Source organism: Mangifera indica, chromosome 6 (genome assembly GCF_011075055.1).
Source record: "Mangifera indica cultivar Alphonso chromosome 6, CATAS_Mindica_2.1, whole genome shotgun sequence".
Taxonomy (NCBI): domain Eukaryota; kingdom Viridiplantae; phylum Streptophyta; class Magnoliopsida; order Sapindales; family Anacardiaceae; genus Mangifera; species Mangifera indica.
Genome location: NC_058142.1, coordinates 5,871,235 through 5,891,177, shown reverse-complemented (window position 1 = coordinate 5,891,177; position 19,943 = coordinate 5,871,235). Strand labels below are relative to the sequence as shown.

Below are 19,943 nucleotides of genomic sequence, written 5' to 3'. Positions count from 1 at the left end.
AAGCTATGACAATCATGATCTGTGGAAGAAAATAAAATTATCTTTGCTTTTCTTCATTAAAAATACATGAAGTTCACGGTAAACTTAGGGGATTCAAACCCCACTTCAGTCTCGTACGGTACCTTTACATTTTCCAGTAACAAATACACTAGCACATTCGTTCTCTTACTATTCTGATATCAGTATCATAAGCCTCAATGCTAACCAAAGAAGATGAATAAATTTTCAGCCATGATGTTGGTCGTATCTGCAAAGCCAAAAAGGCTTAAATTAATCCAAAATATGTTGCCTCAATCATGAACAAATGGGAAAGAACAAAAGGGAAAAGGGCAAAGGGAAAGGGGCTAGAGAAAGTGCACTTACTTTCAAACTAAACACTAGATGTTGTTCAACAAGCATTATGATCAATAAGATGCCACAATCACTGTTGGTTATTGAATCTAGACCTTTGTTGTCCCCGCCACCGCAATCCTTGGCCATGATTTCTTGAATGAGGGCGCAAATAGTCATTCCATCTGGGAACATGATTATTCTCATAATTATACCTGCCATGGTTTACGCTTCCTGCTTGTGGACTATCAATCAATCTAGGGGAACGGCTATCCTCCATATTATCGTACCTGCCACCATTTGTCCTCCCTGGTCGAGTATTGTTCATTGATCTATGCCTGGGGGCATGATTAGTCATTCTGTCATATCTAAATCTCAATGGTCTCCTTGAGACCCTGTTGTCACGCATTTGCTGTCTATCTCTATACACAAGGAATTCTTCTACTTCATAAATAAGATATGATCCCAAAAGTAAGAAAAGCATATGCTCAGAAGAAGTAATTTCCTCGCTATCTTCTTCCCCAGTTACAGGCTGCATCATACTAAGGAAGTCCCTAAACCCTCTAATATCCTCCAATCTTCTCCAATTGTGCTGCCGTTCTGGATCCACCTCTGCTGGCCGCGTAGATGGGTGATCCAACCTAGCATGCTTCCTGAGCTCTGAATAAGAACCACTAAAATCACAATTCTCACTAGAACAACTACGCACTTTAGAATTCATAAACTGACGTGCAGCTTCTACCACACTATACCCACAAATTTCTCCTCGACAAAGAGGGCAACAAAGCTTTGGCTGCAACAGTCTCACATCATGCCTGGATTGCACCGACAGTGAGGCTTCGTCCGCTGTTCCATAAACGTTCAAGCCTGCAGATGAAATGTCTTCTCTTATTCCTGACGATGTAGTTGGCATGGCTGTCTTAAAGAACTGGTCAAGGCAATTCGAGTGCCGGTAGCTTGTATTGCACATGTAAGGTTGGCATCCCTTCTCAAAAGAAGAACAATGCAAGAGAACAGCATTGTGGGGGTGCTCCAGGCAGATAGGGCACCTAACTTCTTCCCACTCTCTAGTATCCTCAAGTGATCCCAGCGGGATTTCAAGTTTGTTCGATTTGTGATCCCTGGAACTAGAATTGCAAGGGTAAGGAGATGCTCTAGACCGATCAAAAGACAAAGATTGAACTCTTCTATCCTTTGGCATATTTCAGAAGTAAAAATGTCACCACAGAAAACTACACTCCCCTTTATTTTTTACTTCACAAAACTAATATCCGCAGCCCTATATAATCATATCAGATTTAACAAAATAAGTTATCATGTACAATTGTAATCAGATGAAAAGAACACATGAGAAATCACGTTATTCTGATAATGAAAACATTCAAATATTGGAAATTTTTTTTTTACAGATTAATGCATATAGCATAGCATCAATGATAAATACAAATAAAAACTAGGAAGCCATATTTAAAAGACGGTAAAAGAGCTCATACACTTTCATTTCTCTCTTAAATCCAAACCGTAGCAGTTCTATTAAAAAAAAATTACGTACAAACAAAATAAACATCAAGATGTTCATGAATCAGATTATTTACATATATACCTAGTTTACTTATAAGTATTAAGCTCACCAAGTTCTAAAGGGTGACTGCTGCCGGAACCCTTAACTTTGAAAGTCAATGAAAACCTTGGGTATTCATTTTTTATTCATTGAACCAATACAAAAGCTAGAGTCACTCACTAAGCTTCAAACTACAAGAGCGCTCTCTCTGATTTGCAGAGATTAAAGGCAGAAAAAAATCGATTGATCAAATAAAAGAACCTTTTTTATTCAGGTAAAGTCAACCGAAAAACAGATACCACAAAATCAACCATACTCACACAAAGATTCCTTTTTATCTACCATTAAAAAAGACCACAATCAACTAAGAACAGGAAACGAAAACAAGAAAGAAAACCAAAATCAATCGCAAACCAGATGAAATCATGTTCATTACAACCAAAAAGACGGAAATTTTCACACAAAACACTCACCCTACATGGCAGTATAATCATCATCATGAAAGAGAAAAGTTCTAAAACAAAACAAAAGCAGAATGAAACAGGGGAAAAACGAAAAACTAGAGAAGGAAATAGAACTGACCAGATATTTCTGGTATTCGAAGAGAGAAATTCTTGGGAGAGAAAAACAGGAATATCGACATCAGTGATAAATTTATAGGAGCGAAGAGGGCATCCACCGTCCAGGCGTGACAAGTTGAAATTACCGATATATTCCTACATTTTCATGGACCTTTTTATAATGTTTGTTTGTTTTGCTGTGGGTCGCTGTGATATGGGAATAGTGGTGTCAATTGGGCCGAGCCGGCCCACACCCAGGAGAATGGCTGTGATACAACGGGTTAAATCCATGAACCTTTCAGATCGGGTCGTGGTTGAAACACTAGACCTGTGAGTTGATTCGGTCCGGTCAGTTACTGTTTAAATAATTCTAAAAAAATAAATAAATTAATAATTATAATATAACAAATAAATGTAAATAGTAATGAGTCTGTCAGTTTGAAGTCTAACCTTAAGGCCTGTTATTGTCGCAGCCTTAAGCTCGGCCCAACCTATGGGTTGTCCTGGAGTAAGCATATCCCAGCTTGCCCATAGACACCTCTATGTGGGAATATTTAATTTATTAATAGTTAACTTTCATAAAAATTAAAGGTCAAATTACCTTACTCATCCTCGGGTACATTTTACAGAGTTTCAACTATCATAATCGATTCACTTATATAATATTTCTTCAACCAAAACAAATTTCACATTTGTAATGCCTTTTTTACCCTTAACAGTCTTTATTATTATTAAGAAATTAAATTATTAACCATCTTTAAAATCAGGTGAAGTTTGAGAGAGACTGAAATAATTGAAAATTAGATTGAGTTTTTGTAATTGAGAAAAGAAAAAGACGCTACTGTTGAATGGAATATTTCCATAAAGCTATCTATAACTAAGGTCGAAACCAATCACATGACCCATCACCTTGTCACATGTGACTTCATCTCAAAAGCAACAATTATTATCCTCTTTCCAGAATATCATTTTTTGATAAGAATAAACCTTATTATATATACACCCTATATAAGAAGTGTTTTCGAAGAAAATGAGTTGCTTGAACTATAGCCATGCAGAATTTTGGTCAAGAGAACAGAGTATTGCAGAAGTTTGAGAATAGAAGAGTAAAAAATGGAGGACAAGAAGACGATAAGACCATGCTAAACAACCCATCTTTTCTCTATGATGAATCACTAAGAACAGATATAAATAGTAAAGAAAAATGGCAGGTCCCCTAACAGTATGAATTTTGGTTAGTGACTCGGCTATAAAACCAAAGTCTTAATTAGTCATCCTCTAGTGAGAACCACTCCATTAAAGTCTTGGTCATGCACTTCCTAGTGGAGAAAAAGCTGGAAATCACTGTATTTGTTTAAGGACACCATCTACACTAAACATACATGAGAGAAAAAGAGAAAAAGTTAAAAATAAAAGAAATATTCTTCCCTGTATGCTGGAGCCAATCAGGTTAGTTGATCCGAAGAACCTATTTACTAAACTAAATCAAGGGTGCCGAGAACCAAAGAGGCAAATGATAAATAGTCATGTCATATCTTGGTTGTTGTAATGGCTAGTATATAATTTATTTTCTGCAAAATGCAGATGTTATTGGATATAATCTGGGAGTGTTAAGGGAGAACGACCATTTCCCATTCAAACTATGCAAAATGATAAATTATTATCTTTAAAGTTGAAAATGATAAGTTCTCATCTTTCATTTAATTTTTTCTGTCAACTTCAACTAAAAAAAATATTTAAGTAATTTTATTTATTTAATTACAATTTAAAAAAAAAATTGACCCCATTACAACCATCCAGACCAAACTTTAACAACACAAAGGATGAAAGTGACTCCACCTAACTTAGGTCTTTTTGGGGTTCCAGAGTTGCAATTTAGTTGTTTTGTCGAACCTTGATAAAATGTGATGATCGACATTACATTTAACCAAAGACTTCTATTTAGTAAAGGCTTGTAATACTGTAGATTAGTTTGCCAAGGTTTATAAGATATGATACGGGTTTGGTTTGTTTAGCTTGTGTTTAACTTAATTTGTGCTGAAATTTTACCAAAAAGTTTCTCTTTTCTTGGTGGATTGTATAAATTTTGAGGTGTATAATGAAGCCAATATCAAATTATAAGCAGAAATGGAATGACAACATTTAAAGCCTCTTAAGAATAATTTACGGATGGTCTCATGTGAATGGAAATAAGATCAGGAGATTTTGCTTCAATTTGTTTATGTAAGATGAGGATTCTGTCATAGGAGAATTCCAATTTAATTGAAATAAGAGTAGGTTCCATATCATAGAAAGTGTAAAGGAACTTCAAACACTTCTGTCAAACTGAAAAGCTTCAAACTAAATTATTTTACACTACATTACAGGAATTTTCAATACTTATTATTCAAACTTGAGAAACTTTGAACTGTTCAACTCTTAAATTCAACTTCAAAGATTACATATGGTAGCTTCTCATGCTCTCTCCCAGTTGCTGCAATCCCATGCAATCAAGCTCTTTGAAATCTGGAAAAATGAAGATAAGAGGAAAGTGTAAGTTTTTAACCATAGAGTAAGCGCAACCCAAGAATAGAATTAAACTTGCTAATTTCTTCTTCCCCTGTATCTTCTGTTCAACCTTCTCAGCACCATTGCCTCTGCTCGTTCAACCATTCATACAAAACACTGCAGTTTCCTTGTTGTAAATGTGATGTATCCCATAGAAATGCCAAATACAAGTCCACATCCGTAACCCATCAGGCTGATTTTCCAATCCAACCAGCTCAAATCATTATCTTCATCGTGGAAGATTGATGGTATCAGTGACTGTAACTCATTATTTGTACATTTTTTCGACAATGGCGGTCCACACAACCCAAGGTTTCTAATATAGAAATCATTTTGAAATATGTCAAATTGATTTCCTCGAAGGATAGATTCTTGAAGTTGGTTGTATGAGAGGTTCGACAATGAGAGAAATGTTCGACTTATTAATTGAATAGGAATATCACTTGAAAGTCTGTTGAAAGAAAGATCTAATGACTCAAGAGTCATCAAATTTTCAAAGGATGAAGGGATACAACCTGATAGATTGTTATGAGAAAGATTGAGAAGATAAAGTGCATGAAGCTATCCAATTGCTTTTGGAATCACACCATGAAAGTCATTGCTTGAAAAATCAATGGTGGTGAAAGTAGAAATAACTTTCTTTAGTTCAAGCTCACACCTTTTCAATGTCATGACTAGAGAATCTTGATAATAATTTTCATCCATATATTGCAACTTCTTCTCATCTTCACTAACATCCTTCATGGCTTGAAGATTTTTGAAATACTAGACAGGTAATGGACCATTGATTTTATTGTTTGAAATGTTAAATACTTTCAACTTAAGAAACAATGCTTGGTCTCTAAGCAAACCCCATGTACAGAACAATAAAATTTATTTGAATGAAGTAGGAGAACTTGTAACTTCGGAAGACTTTGTAGCCAATATGGGAAGATATCAATTACCTTGTTGTTGTCGATATCTAGAACCTGAAGCTTCATACAATTGACCAAAGATCGTGGTATTGACCCTTCCAATTCATTGTCATTGAAGTTTAAAGTCCTCAATGGACTACCTTTTGCAAAGCTTCCTGGAATGGTGCCACTTAGTTTATTTTTCCTCAAATCCAATACATGGAGATTTCTAAAGTTTCCTATGCATATTGGAATGTTACCATTGAAGCTATTATTAGAAAGATCTAGAGTTTGTATGACATTCAAATTGCAGATCAAATGTGGTATCTCCCTAATCAATTTGTTGCTTGACAACAATAAAATTGTCAAGGAAGATGGCAAAATTGGAAGTGAACCTTGGAGTTTGATTGAAGCAAGGCTTACAATATCAAGATTCTTCCATGGAAGTTGCTATATGTTGGTCAGGTAGTTGTGGAAAAGATTTAGATAGGTCAAAGTATCCCATTTAATGTCCCACATCCAATTAGGTATTTGACCATTGATTTTATTTTCAGAGAGATCTAAATACTTTAACTGACTTACACTTCTTAAGATACTTGGGAATTCACTCAAGTTGCAACCAGATAACCTCAAGGAGAAAGGTTGTGGAAAGGATGAGTTGGGTTTGAATGCAGTGTTAATTGACAAACTATTATGAGAAAGATCAAGCCAAGCAAGGTTTTTTAGCTTTGAGAATAAGTGAAGCTCTACAATTCCACTAAAATTGTTTCAAGAACGTCCAAGTGCCCTTAAATCCACATGTTCCAAGATAGAACTTGGAATAGAGCCAATCAATCTATTATTATCCAAAAAAATGTATTTCCAAGATTTACTCTAAAATTGATGAATATGGCTAGTTAATTGCTTATAAAAAATGTCCAGCCAATTCAATAATGGTAAAGTAAATAACCAAAATGGTATTGTACCATTAAGATTGTTGTTAGATAAACTAATTTCAACTAAATATTGAAGGCCATTGACATGAGAAGGAATTAGGCCACTGAGTTGATTACTTGACGAGTATAAATAAGAAAGATGTGTGAAATTGACAAAAACAATTTGGAAATTGACCAATAAAATTATTATCTGAAAGATCTAAATAATTGAGCTGAACAAAATTTGAGAGGAATGATGGTATTTGACCACTTAATACATTATACTAAAGACTCAAATAACTAAGTTGTGTAAGATTTCCAAGTGATGTTGGAAGTGATCCCACTAAAGTGCAGTTATTGAGAGGCAATTCCCTTAAGGATAAGAGATTGTTTATTGAATTTGGTAATTGTTCTGACAAACTCATGTCAAATACATCCAAAAACTTGAGTGGGCTATTTCAATTAACTCTGGGAAAATCACTTGTCAAGTTGAAGTTTCCTTTTAATCTAAGGTGTGCAAATTTGGTGCGAAAAATGTGAGTTGGGAAGTTTCCTTGCAATTTACAATAACAAAGAATTAGAGAAGTTAGAGATGAAGACAGGTTTGTCAATGAATTAGCTATAATGGTAGACATATCCACACCGATAATAGCAAGGTTTTTTTAACAGAGTCAAATTTTGAATTAGTCTTTTGAAAACAAGTCTTTCAATTCTCACTTGAGTATTTTTAATCTCTGAATAGGGAAAATAAGTGCCCAAGGGGAAATAATAACTATTTGAGATGTCTAGTGAAAAAAACTATACAAATGAGAGATTTTATATGAAATAGGACCACTAAAATATGAGCCAGAGAGATTGAGATGCCTTAAGTTGATCATTTGACCAAAATCAAAAGGGATTTGAGAGAAATTGAAATCATTAAAAGCTAAATTCAGTTTTTGCAATTAAGGAAGGAAAGTGAGACTAATGTTGGAAGGGACGTTTCCGTAAAGCCAGTTACAATTGAGGTTAAGGCCGATTACATGGCCTGTTACTGTATCACATGTGACTCCATCCCAAGAGTAGTAATCATCATCCTCTTTCCAAGACATCATTTTTGGATAAGATTCACCACAAAGGAAAAAAGAAATGTTTTTGAAAGAAAAAAGTTGCTTGAAATGGAGCAATGCAAAACTCTGGTCAAGAGAGCAGGGTGTTGCAAAAGTTTGAGAATGAAAGAGCAAAAATTGGAGGAAGACAAGTTGACAAAATCATGTTAGGCAGCCCGTATTTTTCCTCTGATGAAATCACATCAACAGTTAATTGATTATACATAGAAAAGAGAATTGGAGGGTCCCTACTCTAAGACTAAGTCTTGGTCAACCGTAGATTTGTTGTAATCTCTTATCTTTAATGTCTGGTTTATAATTATACTTATATCACTATTTTTGGAAATTACAAAGCAACAAGAAGGAGCTTCTGCAATGGCTGTGTGTTACATGCAATTATCTTTTTCTCCATGTGGCAGCTATCACGTCCATCAGCCATAACACATCTTCTACTTCTCTTCTTCTTCGTCTCGTCTTTTTTGCCTATGAGTGCGTCGTGACTTGGGTACATAAGTTTTCAAACATTACACACATATATCTTGAAAATTGTGGCTTTTAATTTGTTGGTAGGGTCATGCAGTGAGGAATGGGCTAATATCACTTCAATAATTTATTTGTAAGTCTTGGTTTGGCAGAAATTATTATTGCCAGCATATCGATTTTTTTCGACAAAGACAAACTTAAAGCTCACGAGTCAGTATTTCAAACTTATGTTTTATGGACAAAGTCTTGGTTTATTAATTAGAAAACAACTATACGTATATTTTCAATATCACATTTTTATTGATGTATAGTTGTTATTTTTTTATTTTTCTAACGTGTGGTTTTTGTTATATGGGAAATTAATTAAAATAGTATAATTTTCAGATTTTTATACTTTTTTAAACAACTTTTTTTCCTTTATACATTCTATTGTAAATCCAAATTTTATACCCATTCATACTTATGCTTCATGCATAAAGTCATGATTTATTAATTAGAAAACAATGATACATATATTTCCAATATCACATTCTTATTGACATAAAATTGTTATTCTTTTATTTCTTTAATGCGTGGTTTCTGTTATAAGAGAAATTAATTAAAATACTCTAATTTTTAGGTTTTTATACTTTTATAAACAACTTTTTTTCCATCATACATTCTATTGTAAGTCCAAATTTTATACCCATTCAACTCTTGTAAGCATCGGCCATAACACATCTTCTACTTCTGTCTTCTCCTTGTCTCCGTCTGTTTCCCTGTGAGTTTGCCATGAGTGGGTACGTAAGTTTTCAAATGTTACATATATATATCTTGAAAATTGTGGCTTTTAATTTGTTGGCAGGGTCATACAGTGAGGAATGGGTTAATATCACTTCATAATTTATTTATAATTCTTAGTCTAGTAAAAATTATTATGGTCAACATATTAGTTTTCTTTGACAAAAACAAACTTAAAGCTCACAAGTCAGCATTTCAAAGTTATGCTTCATGCAAAAAGTCTTGGTTTATTAATTAGAAAACAACGATGCATATATTTTCAATATCACATTTTTATTGACATATAATTATTACTCTTTTATTTCTTTAGCGTGTGGTTTCTGTTAGATAGGAAATTAATTAAAATAGTCTTCTCCTTGTCTCTGTCTGTTTTACCTGTGAGTGTACCATGACTTGGGTACTTAAGTTTTCAAACATTATATATATATATATATATATATATATATATATATATATATATATATATATATATATTGAAAATTGTGGCTTTTAATTTGTTGGTATGGTCATGCAGTGGGGAATGGGCTAAAATCACTTCAATAATTTATTCATAAGTCTTGGTCAAGTAAAAATTATTATGATCAACATATCAATTTTCTTTGGCAAAGACAAACTTAAAGCTCACGAGTCAGCATTTCAAACTTATAATTCATGTGCAAAGTCTTAGTTTATTAATTAGAAAACAACTATGCACATATTTCCAACATCATATTTTTATTGACAGACAATTATTATTCTTTGATTTCTCTACCGCGTAGGTTTTGTTATTTGGGAAATTAATTAAAATACTCTAATTTTTTGGTTTTTATACTTTTTTAAACAACTTTTTTTCCTCTATACATTCTATTGTAAATCCAAATTTTATACCCAGTCAAACTTATGCTTCATGCATAAGGTCTTGGTTTATTAATTAAAAAACAATGAAGTGTATTTTTTCAGTATCACATTCTTATTGACATACAATTATCATTATCTTATTTCTTTAGCGTGTGCTTTCTGTTATATGAGAAATTAATTTAAATAGTCTAATTTTTAGGTGTTTATACTTTTTTAAACAATTTTTTTTTCCATTATACATTCTATTCAAAATCCAATTTTATACCCATTAAACCCTTATCACTAACCTTATGAACCCTATCATTGCTTACCTTTTTTCATTCACAATCTCAACCAAAGAAAATACATTCAGTTAGTAGAGTTTCTGCAATAAGATCATCACAATTGAATTTAGTTTGTTTACTCAGTTTAGATGAAAGTTTTGAACTTTTATTCTTTTGGGTTAATGCTCAAAGTTTTAAGAAAATCGCAATGAAAACAAAACTTGCAGGCTGGAGCCTGATAAATGATGTAGGCGGGGGTTGTTACAAAAATACTCTTTTAATATCTTTAGACTATGCTTTGTTTAAAAGCAATCTGGGTGTGGTGGATTCAGGTGACGGGTGAAATATTCCGACATGTTTGAAGCCCAAGTGGACGTCGTATATACTCCCATGTCATCGATCGGTTTCAACGACGTGAAGTTGACCGTTATAGAAACTAGGTGGCCTTTGCTCGAGGACTAGAATGATATTGGTGCAAGCAGGGAGTATGCGGCGTCGTATAACAAAAATCTAATGCTCAGAGTTCACTCCGGTGGCGGGACGCTTGTAAGACCAAAGGACCCGCTTATGTATGTTTGTTTGTTTGTTTGTTTGTTTGCTTTGTTTAACGAAAATCTAAAACTGGGTCCCACTTCGGAACATAGCTTTGGTCTGCTTTGCCCCGGTGAAGAGGAAATATAGAATATGCCATTTACACCAAGGCCGAGAGGTTACTGTAGAAAGAGGTGTTTTCGTAAAGTCACCTATAAATAAGGTCAAAACCAATCACATGACCCAGCACCTTATCACATGTGATTCAGCAATAATCAATATCCTCTTTCCAAAATATCATTTTTAGATAAGAATGAACCTTATTATATATACACTATTCATAAGTGTTTACGAAGAAAAAGAGTTGCTTGATCTACGGCAAGACAGAACTCTGGTCGAGAGAGTAGGGTGTTGCAGGAGTTTCAGAATAAAAAAGCCAAAAATGGAGGACAAGAAGTTGATAAGACCACGCTAGACAACCCATCTTTTCTCTATGATGAATTCACAAGAGCAGATACGGGATTATAAATAGGAAAGAAAAATGGCAGGTCCCATAACAGTATGAATTTTGGCTAGTGACTCAGTTATAAAAACAAGTCTTAATTAGTCATCCACTAGTGAAAACCTCACCATTAATTAAGCTCTTGGTCGTGCACAACCTAATGGAGAAGAAGCTGGAAATCACTGTATTGCTGCTGATGAAAAGCAGAACAGGCAGAGGAGTTGTGACTCCACATAGCTTAAGTCTTTCTGGGGTTCCAGATTTGCATTTTATTTGTTTTGTCGAACCTCGATAAAATGTGATGATCGAAATTACGAGTAACCAAAGACTTGTAGTTGTAAAGGCTCATAATACTGTAAATTAGTTCGTCAATGTTTAAATGATATGATATGGATTTGGTTTGTTTAGCTTGTAATTAATTTGTGCTGGAATTTACCAAAGATTTTCTCTTTTCTTGGTGGATTGTATGAAATGGAATGACAGCTTTTAAAGCCCTATTTAAGAATAATTTTTGGATGGTCTCATATCAACGGAGACAAGACCAGGGGATTCTGCTTCAATTTGCTCATGGAAGATGACGACTCTGTCATAAGAGAATCCTAATTTAATTGAAACAAGAGTAGGTTCCATAACAATATAAGGTGTACAGGAACTTAAAACACTTCTGTCAAACTGATAAGATTCAAACTAAATTATTTTACACCACCTTACATGAATTTTCAAGACTTACTATTCAAACTTCAGAAACTTTGAACTGTTCAACTCTTCAATTCAACTTCAAAGATTACATGTGGTAGCTTCTCATGCTCTCTCCCAGATGCTGCAATTCCATGCAATCAAGCCCTTTGAAATCTGAAAAAATGAAGATAAGAAGAAAGTGTAAGTTTTTAACCATAGAGTAAGCACAAACCCATAAATAGAATTAAACTTACTAATTTCTTCTTCCCCAGTATCTTCTGTTCAACCTTTTCAGCACCATTGCCTCTGCTCGTTCAACCATCCATACAAACCACTGTGGTTTCCTTGTCGTAAATACGATATACCCCATAGAAATTCCTAATACAAGTCCACATCCATAACCCATCAAGCTGATTTCCCAATCCAACCAATTCGAATCATTATCTTCATCTTGGAAGGTTGATGGTATCAGTGAGTGCGACTCATCATTTGTACATTTCTTCAACAATGGCGGTCCACACAACCCAGGGTTTCCAATATAGGAATCATTTTGAAATGTGTCAAATTGATTTCCTCGAGGAATAGATCCCTGAAGTTGGTTGTGTGAGAGGTTTAATAATGAGAGAAATGTTCGACTTATTAATTGAATAGGAATCTCACCTGAAAGTCTGTTGAAAGAAAGGTTTAATGACTCAAGAGTCATCAAATTTCCAAAGGATGAAGGGATACAACCAGATAGATTGTTGTGAGAAAGATTGAGAAGATAAAGTGCATGAAGCTGTCCAATTACTTCTGGAATCACACCATCAAAGTCATTGCTTGAAAAATCAATGGTAGTGAAAATAGAAATAACTTTCTTTAGTTCAATCTCACACCCTTTCAATGTCACGACCAGAGAATCTTGATAATAATTTTCACCCATATATTGCAACTTCCTCTCATGTTCACTAACATCCTTCATGGCTCGAAGATTTTTGAAATACCAAACTGGCAATGGACCACCGATTTTATTGTTTGAAATGTCAAATACTTTCAACTTAGGAAAACAATGTTTAGTCTCTGAGCAAAACCCATGTACAGAACCGTAAAATTTATTTGAATGAAGTATAAGAACTTGCAACTTAGGAAGACTCTGTAGCCAATATGGGAAGGTATCAATTACCTTGTTATTACCGATATCTAGAACTTGAAGCTTCATACAATTGACCAAAGATCGTGGGATTGGCCCTTCAATTTCATTGTCATTGAAGTTGAAAGTCCTCAATGGACTGCCTTTGGCAAAGCTTCCTGGAATGGTGCCGCTTAGTTTATTTTTCCTCAAATCCAACACATGGAGATTTCTAAAGTTTCCCATACATATTGGAATGTTACCATTAAAGCTATTATTAGAAAGATCTAGAATTTGTATGGAATTCAAATTGCAGATCAAATGTGGTATCTCTCCAATCAATTTGTTGCTTGACAACAATAAGACTGTCAAGGAAGGTGGCAAAATTGGAAGTGAACCATTGAGCTTGTTTGAATCAAGGTCTAGAATATCAAGATTCTTCCATGGAAGTTGCTTTATGTTGGTCAGATAGTTGTGGGAAAGATTTAGATAGGTCAAAGTATCCCATCTAATGTCCCTCATCCAATTAGGTATTTGACCACTAATTTTATTTTCAGAGAGATCTAAATACTCTAACTGACTTACACTTCTTAAAATACTTGGGAATTCACTCAAGTCGCAACCAGATAACGACAAAGACCAAAGTTTTGGAAAGGATGAGTTGGGTTTGAATGCAGTGTTAATTGACAAACTGTTATGAGAAAGATCAAGCCAAGAAAGGTTTTCCAGCTTTGAAAATAAGTGAAGCTCTGCATATCCACTAATATTGTTTGTAGAAAGTCCGAGAACCCTTAAATTTACCAGTTCAAAGATTGAACTTGGAATAGAGCCAATCAATCTATTATTATCCAAAAAAATGTCTTTCAAAGATTTACTTTGAAATTGATGAATATGGCCAGTTAATTGGTTATTAGTAAGGTCCAACCAATTCAATAATGGTAGAGTGAATAACCAAGATGGTATTGTACCATTGAGATTGTTGTTAAATAAACTAATCTCAACTAAATATTGAAGGCCATTGACATGGGAAGGAATTTGGCCACTAAGTTGATTACTTGACAAGTCTAAATAAGAAAGATGAGTGAAGTTGACAAAAAAATTTGGCAATTGACCAATAAAATTATTATGTGAAAGATCTAAATAATTGAGCTGGACAAAATTTGAGAGGAATGATGGTATTTGACCACCTAATACGTTATACTGAAGACTCAAATAACTAAGTTGTGTAAGGTTTCCAAGTGATGTTGAAAGTGATCCCACTAGAGTGTAGTTATTGAGAGACAATTCCCTTAAGGATAAGAGATTGCTTATTGAATTTGGTAATTGTTCTAACAAACTCATGTCGGATACATCTAAAACCTTGAGTGGGCTACTCCAATTAAGTCTGGGAAAATTACCTATCAAGTTGAAGTTTCCTCTTAACCTAAGGATTTGCAAATTCGGTAGGCCAAAGATGTGAGTTGGGAAGTCTCCTTGCAATTTACAATAACAAATAATTAGAGAAGTCAAAGATGAAGATAGGTTCATCAATGAATTAGGTACAATGGAAGACATATCTACACCAATGAGAGCAAGGTTTTTTAACACAGTCAAATTTTGAAGTAGCCTTTCGAAAACAAGTCTTTCAATTCTCACTTGAATATTCTCAATCTTTGAATAGGAAAAATAAGGGTCCAAGGGGAGATAATAACTGTCAGAGATGTCTAGTGAAACCAAACTAGACAAATGAGAGATTTCATATGGAATATGACCACTAAAGTTTGAGCCAGAGAGATTGAGATGCCTCAAGTTGATCATTCGACCAAAATCAGAAGAAATTAGAGAGAAATTGAAATCATTGAAAGCTAGATTTAGTTTTTGCAATTGAGGAAGGAAAGTGAGACTAATGTTGGAAGGAATGTTTCCATAAAGCCAGCTACAACTAAGGTCAAGGCCAATTACATGGCCCGTTACTGTGTCACATGTGACTCCATCCCAAGAGCAGCAATCATCATCCTATTTCCAAGATATCATTTTTGGATAAGATTCATCACAAAAATAAGCAGAAGAAGTGTTTTTGAAAGAAAAGAGTTGCTTGAACTGGAGCAATACAAAACTCTGGTCAAGAGAGCAAAGTGTTGCAAAAGTTTGAGAATGAAAGAGCAAAAATTGGAGGAAGACAAGTTGATAAGACTGTGTTAGACAGCCCATATTTTTTCTCTGATGAGATCACAAGAACAGATATTGGGTTATAAATAGAAAAGAGAATTGGATAGTCGCTACCCTAAGTCTTGGTCAACCGTAGACTTCTTGTAATCTCTTATCTTTAATGTATGGTTTATAATTATATTTATATCACTATTTTTCCAAGTTGCAAAGCAACAAGAAAGAGCTCCTGCAATGGCTGTATGTTACATGCAATTATCTTTTTCTCCAAGTGGTTAACTATCGCCTCCATCAGCCATAACACATCTTCTACTTCTCTCTTCTTCTTTGTTTCGTCTTGTTCACCTATGAGTGCGCCATGACCGGGTACATAAGTTTTCAAACGTTACATATATACATCTTGAAAATTGTGGCTTTTAATTTGTTGGTAGGGTTATGCAGTGAGGAATGGGCTAAAATCACTTCAATAATTTATTTATAATTCTTAGTCTAGTTGAAATTATTATGGTCAGCATATCAATTTTCTTCGGCAAAGGCAAACTTAAAGCTCACGAGTCAATATTTCAAACTTATGTTTCATGCACAAAGCCTTGATTTATTAATTAGAAAACAACTACTTGTATATTTCTAATATCACATTTTTATTGGCATACAATTGTTATTCTTTGATTTCTCTAGCATGTAGTTTCTGTTATATAGAAAATTAATTAAAATAGTCTAATTTTTAGATGTTTATACTTTTTTAAACAACTTTTTTTTCCATTATACATTCTACTCAAAATCCAAATTTTATACCCATTCAACTCTTGTTAGCATTGTGGGTGAGAATGACAGTTTTCAAACTGTTAAGATACTCTGTTAATCTTTGAAGATGGTACCGTCCTTAGTTAGCAATTAAATAACAGTTGGAGTTTTTTTTGGTGATTGTGCCGCCTAGCTATATAAGGGGCAAATATTTGTTTGTAATTAACTTTTTCATTTTAATAAAAACTTCTCTCTTCCATTAACCTAAAGGCTTCTGTCACTCTCTTCATCCATCCGTATTCCATTGCTTGTTAGGCTAGGGTTTTGTTTTTTTTTTATTTTCTTTGTTTTTGTTTCTTTGTCCAAACATGTGTTTCCACATGGCAGAGAAAAGAAAGAAAAGAAAAAGATAGAAAAGGAAAAGAAAGAGAAAAAAAAAAGACAAACTTAAAGCTCACGAGTCAACATTTCAAACTTATATTTCATGCATAAAGTCTTGGTCTATTAATTAGAAAACAATGATGTGTATATTTTCAATATCATATTCTTATTGGCATATAATTGTTATTTATTTATTTCTTTAACATGTAGTTTATGTTATACGGAAAATTAATTAAAATAGTCTAACTTTTAGGTGTTTATACTTTTTTAAACAACTTTTTTTCCATTATACATTCTATTCAAAATCCAAATTTTATACCCATTCAACCCTTGTTAGCATGTGTGTGTGAGAATGACAGTTTTCGAACTGTGAGGTACTTTGTTGATAGTTGAAGATAGTACTATCCTTATCTGCTGACTGAATAACAGTTGAGGGTCTTTTGTAAATTATGCCGCCTAGCTATACAAGGGGAAAATATTAGTTTGTAATTAACTTTTTCATTTTAACAAAAACTTCCCTCTCACATTAACCTAGAAGCTTCTGTCTCTCTCTTCATCCATCTATATTCCATTGCTTGCTAGGCTCGGGTTTTTCTTTTTTTTTTTTTTTTTCACTTTCTTTGCTATTGTTTCTTAGTTCAAACATGTGTTTCCACATGGTATTAGAGAGAAAAGAAAGAAAAGAAAAGAAAAAAAGAGAAAAGGAAAAAAAAAGAAGGGGAAGAAAAAAAGAGTAGGGGAAAAAAAGGCAAGAAAGACAAACTTAAAGCTCACGAGTCAACATTTCAAAGTAATTCTTCATGCACAAAGTCTTGGTCTATTAATTAAAAAACAAAGATGTGTATATTTTCAATATCACATTCTTATTGACATAAAATTGTTATTCCTTTATTTCTCTAGCGTGTGGTTTATGTTATACAGGAAATTAGTTATAATAATCTAATTTTTAGGCTATTATACTTTTTTAAACAACTTTTTTTCTATTATACATTCTATTCAAAATCCAAATTTTATACCCATTCAACCCTTGTTAGCATGTATGGGTGAGAATGACAATTTTTGAACTGTAAGGTACTTTGTTGATACATGAAGATAGTACTGTGCTTAGTTGTTGATATATGAAGAAGATATTGTTTCTTAGTCCAAACATGTGTTTCCACAACCCTTATCACTAACCTTATCAACCCCATCGTCTCTCACCTTTTCTCATTCACAATCTCAACCAAAGAAAACACATTTAAGTTAGTAGAGTTTATGCAACATTAAGTTAGTATCATCTCTCACCTTTTTTCATTTACAATCGAATTTAGTTTGTTTACTCAGTTTATATCAAAGTTTCAAAACTTTTATTCTTCTGTGTTAATGCTCAAAGTTTCAAGAAAATTGCAATGAAATCATAGTATTTTTTATATGATGTGCTTTTTTTTTTTTGTATTGTTGAACTTAAATTAATTATATGATTGTTAGACAAATATAAAACAAATGTTAGGTTGAAAGTAAACAAGTTTTAGTAATTAGATCGAATAAAAACCAGACTTGTGATTTTTCCTAAAAAATGGTAGGCGGGTAGGCATGTGAGCGTGATATATGATATAGGTGGGTAGGTGCATTTAGGTGGAAAAATCAATTTTTCAAAACATTTGGGTTTAGGTTAAAATGTACAATAATCCAAGGGGTAAACAAGAACTTCATATGAGAAATTAATTAAGAAAATAATAAGAGTAATATAAACTTCGATGATTGTCTTGAAGTTGGTGTAAAGTTGTATGCAATTGCTAAGGAATGGATTGACGGTCGAAAGGATGCATAACTAACTTATAGGGGTGCATTCGAAAATAGGTGATGAGATGGATGATGAACCCATGGATTGATGATGTTGAGTCAGATTAAACAGAAGGTGTTGATAGTGCTCAAGAAAATGACAATAACATGGAGGGTGATCTTAGTGGGGTATTCAAAGGCATTGTAGAACATGCTGTTCCAATTCACCACAGGCCAACTCTTGTAAATTTTCGCGTTGCCAATCCATTTCATTGGGGTCTAGATCCTATTGTGGATGTTTCGAAAAGAGGCACTGATAATGGTGCTATAGTGGCAAGGGTAGTTTCAAAGTGAATGATATTTTTAATAGTAATGAATCATTAACAAATACATTTCAAAGACACGCATGGGAAAATGGTTATTAATACAAAGTGTTGCATTTTAAGCAAGTCTCGTTGGAACATACAATGTGTGCATGAGCATTATAAATGGAGGGCACAAACTACCAAACTCAAAAAATGTGATCTTTTCGAGCTATGTCGTATGGATAAAGACTATACCTGTCTTCAGAATATAATAATGTCTCACTATAGACAAGCTAACAATAGACATTTGAAAAAATATTACAATCAATATTTATTAGGGTTGATCGTATTTAAAGAATAAAGGAAATCATAACTGATATAATATATAAGTACAAGAGATTGATATTTTATAACTATCAGTTTTGAAACTACTGAATAACATATTAAAATTTTAAAAATTTAAAAAACACCTTTGAAATTTTTTGAATTTATAAAAACCCTTAAAATTGTAATATTCATCCAATATATTTTGAAAATCTATTATGGCCTCAATAGTCTAAATGTGACATTTTACACCTAATTTGTTGTATTTTGTTCAATTTTTTTATGGGTGTAATTGTCATTTTTTTTAAATAACAATAGACATATTAAAATTTAAAAACACCCCTAAATTTTTTTTAATTTCCAAAAACCCTTAAAATTATCATATTCACCCCATACATATTAAAGATTCAGTATAACTTCAATAATTTGCAATATGGCATTTACGCTCCTAATTTGTTTTCAGCACTCATTCGTTCTTGTTTAAATGTTTTGTGGTTAGGATATGAGTTTTGTGGGGCAACGGAAGGAGCTTTAGTCAACAAAGAGGAATGCATGTGTGGGACTGGTTATTGTTTTCGTTTTCACGTATTATTGTTAAATTTCCTTTATGCACCTTTTGGATATTACGAATTTTATAAGACATATTTTGTGCATATTTCTAGTTAAAATGTTGATACCCTCCTTAAGATTCTTATGAATGAAGTTTTATTTTCTTTTTGTTGTAAGATTGAATTTAATTGAATGATTTAAATTAAATAAACTAACACTTTGTCTTTGGACACTCATTCTCCTCGGAAGGTATTTGTCTTAAGAGCGGTGTTACACTTGGCCTGGGGATTCCTCAATCGAAATCAATGAGGTAGAAAAGTTTCCAAGCTCAAGCCTGTGGTGTGTACACATTTCTAGCCGGAACCCTTTTTGACCAACCCAAATGGGATATCATCTGCACAACCCCAGTTTGAGTCACCAAAGTTCTCCCCTATAAACAAGAATTTTCCATACGAATCCATAGCCTATCTTCATGTTGAACATTCTCTATATTTGATGAAAGAACAAAACCTGGAAGCCTTCAATACACAATATAATCACCCAAAACATTTGTGTTATCAAAATCAAATTAGATTGGCCAATTTAACCGATTCAACTAGAAACTAGTCTATAATCTACTTTGGTTTTTATTTAATTGTTGACTAACCAAAAAGTTGGTC

The 19,943-nt window shown here is 33.4% G+C and overlaps 2 protein-coding genes across 2 annotated transcripts; both read right to left on the bottom strand.

Moving 5' to 3' along the window:
* Positions 1-20: 20 nt before the first annotated feature.
* Positions 21-2,584, bottom strand: LOC123219476. The gene is made up of 3 exons (XM_044641461.1): positions 2,474-2,584; positions 364-1,451; positions 21-247 (listed from the first exon to the last, which is right to left on the bottom strand). Exon 2 carries the CDS (start codon positions 1,298-1,300, stop codon positions 422-424), a length of 879 nt encoding a protein of 292 aa, XP_044497396.1. The 5' UTR covers positions 1,301-1,451; positions 2,474-2,584; the 3' UTR covers positions 21-247; positions 364-421.
* A 9,367-nt stretch (positions 2,585-11,951) lies between these two features.
* On the bottom strand, positions 11,952-13,760 carry LOC123218664 (receptor-like protein 33). Its single transcript, XM_044640191.1, has 2 exons — positions 12,222-13,760; positions 11,952-12,141 (listed from the first exon to the last, which is right to left on the bottom strand). Coding segments are annotated over exons 1-2 (1,377 nt in total). The 5' UTR covers positions 13,598-13,760; the 3' UTR covers positions 11,952-12,140.
* Positions 13,761-19,943: the final 6,183 nt, after the last annotated feature.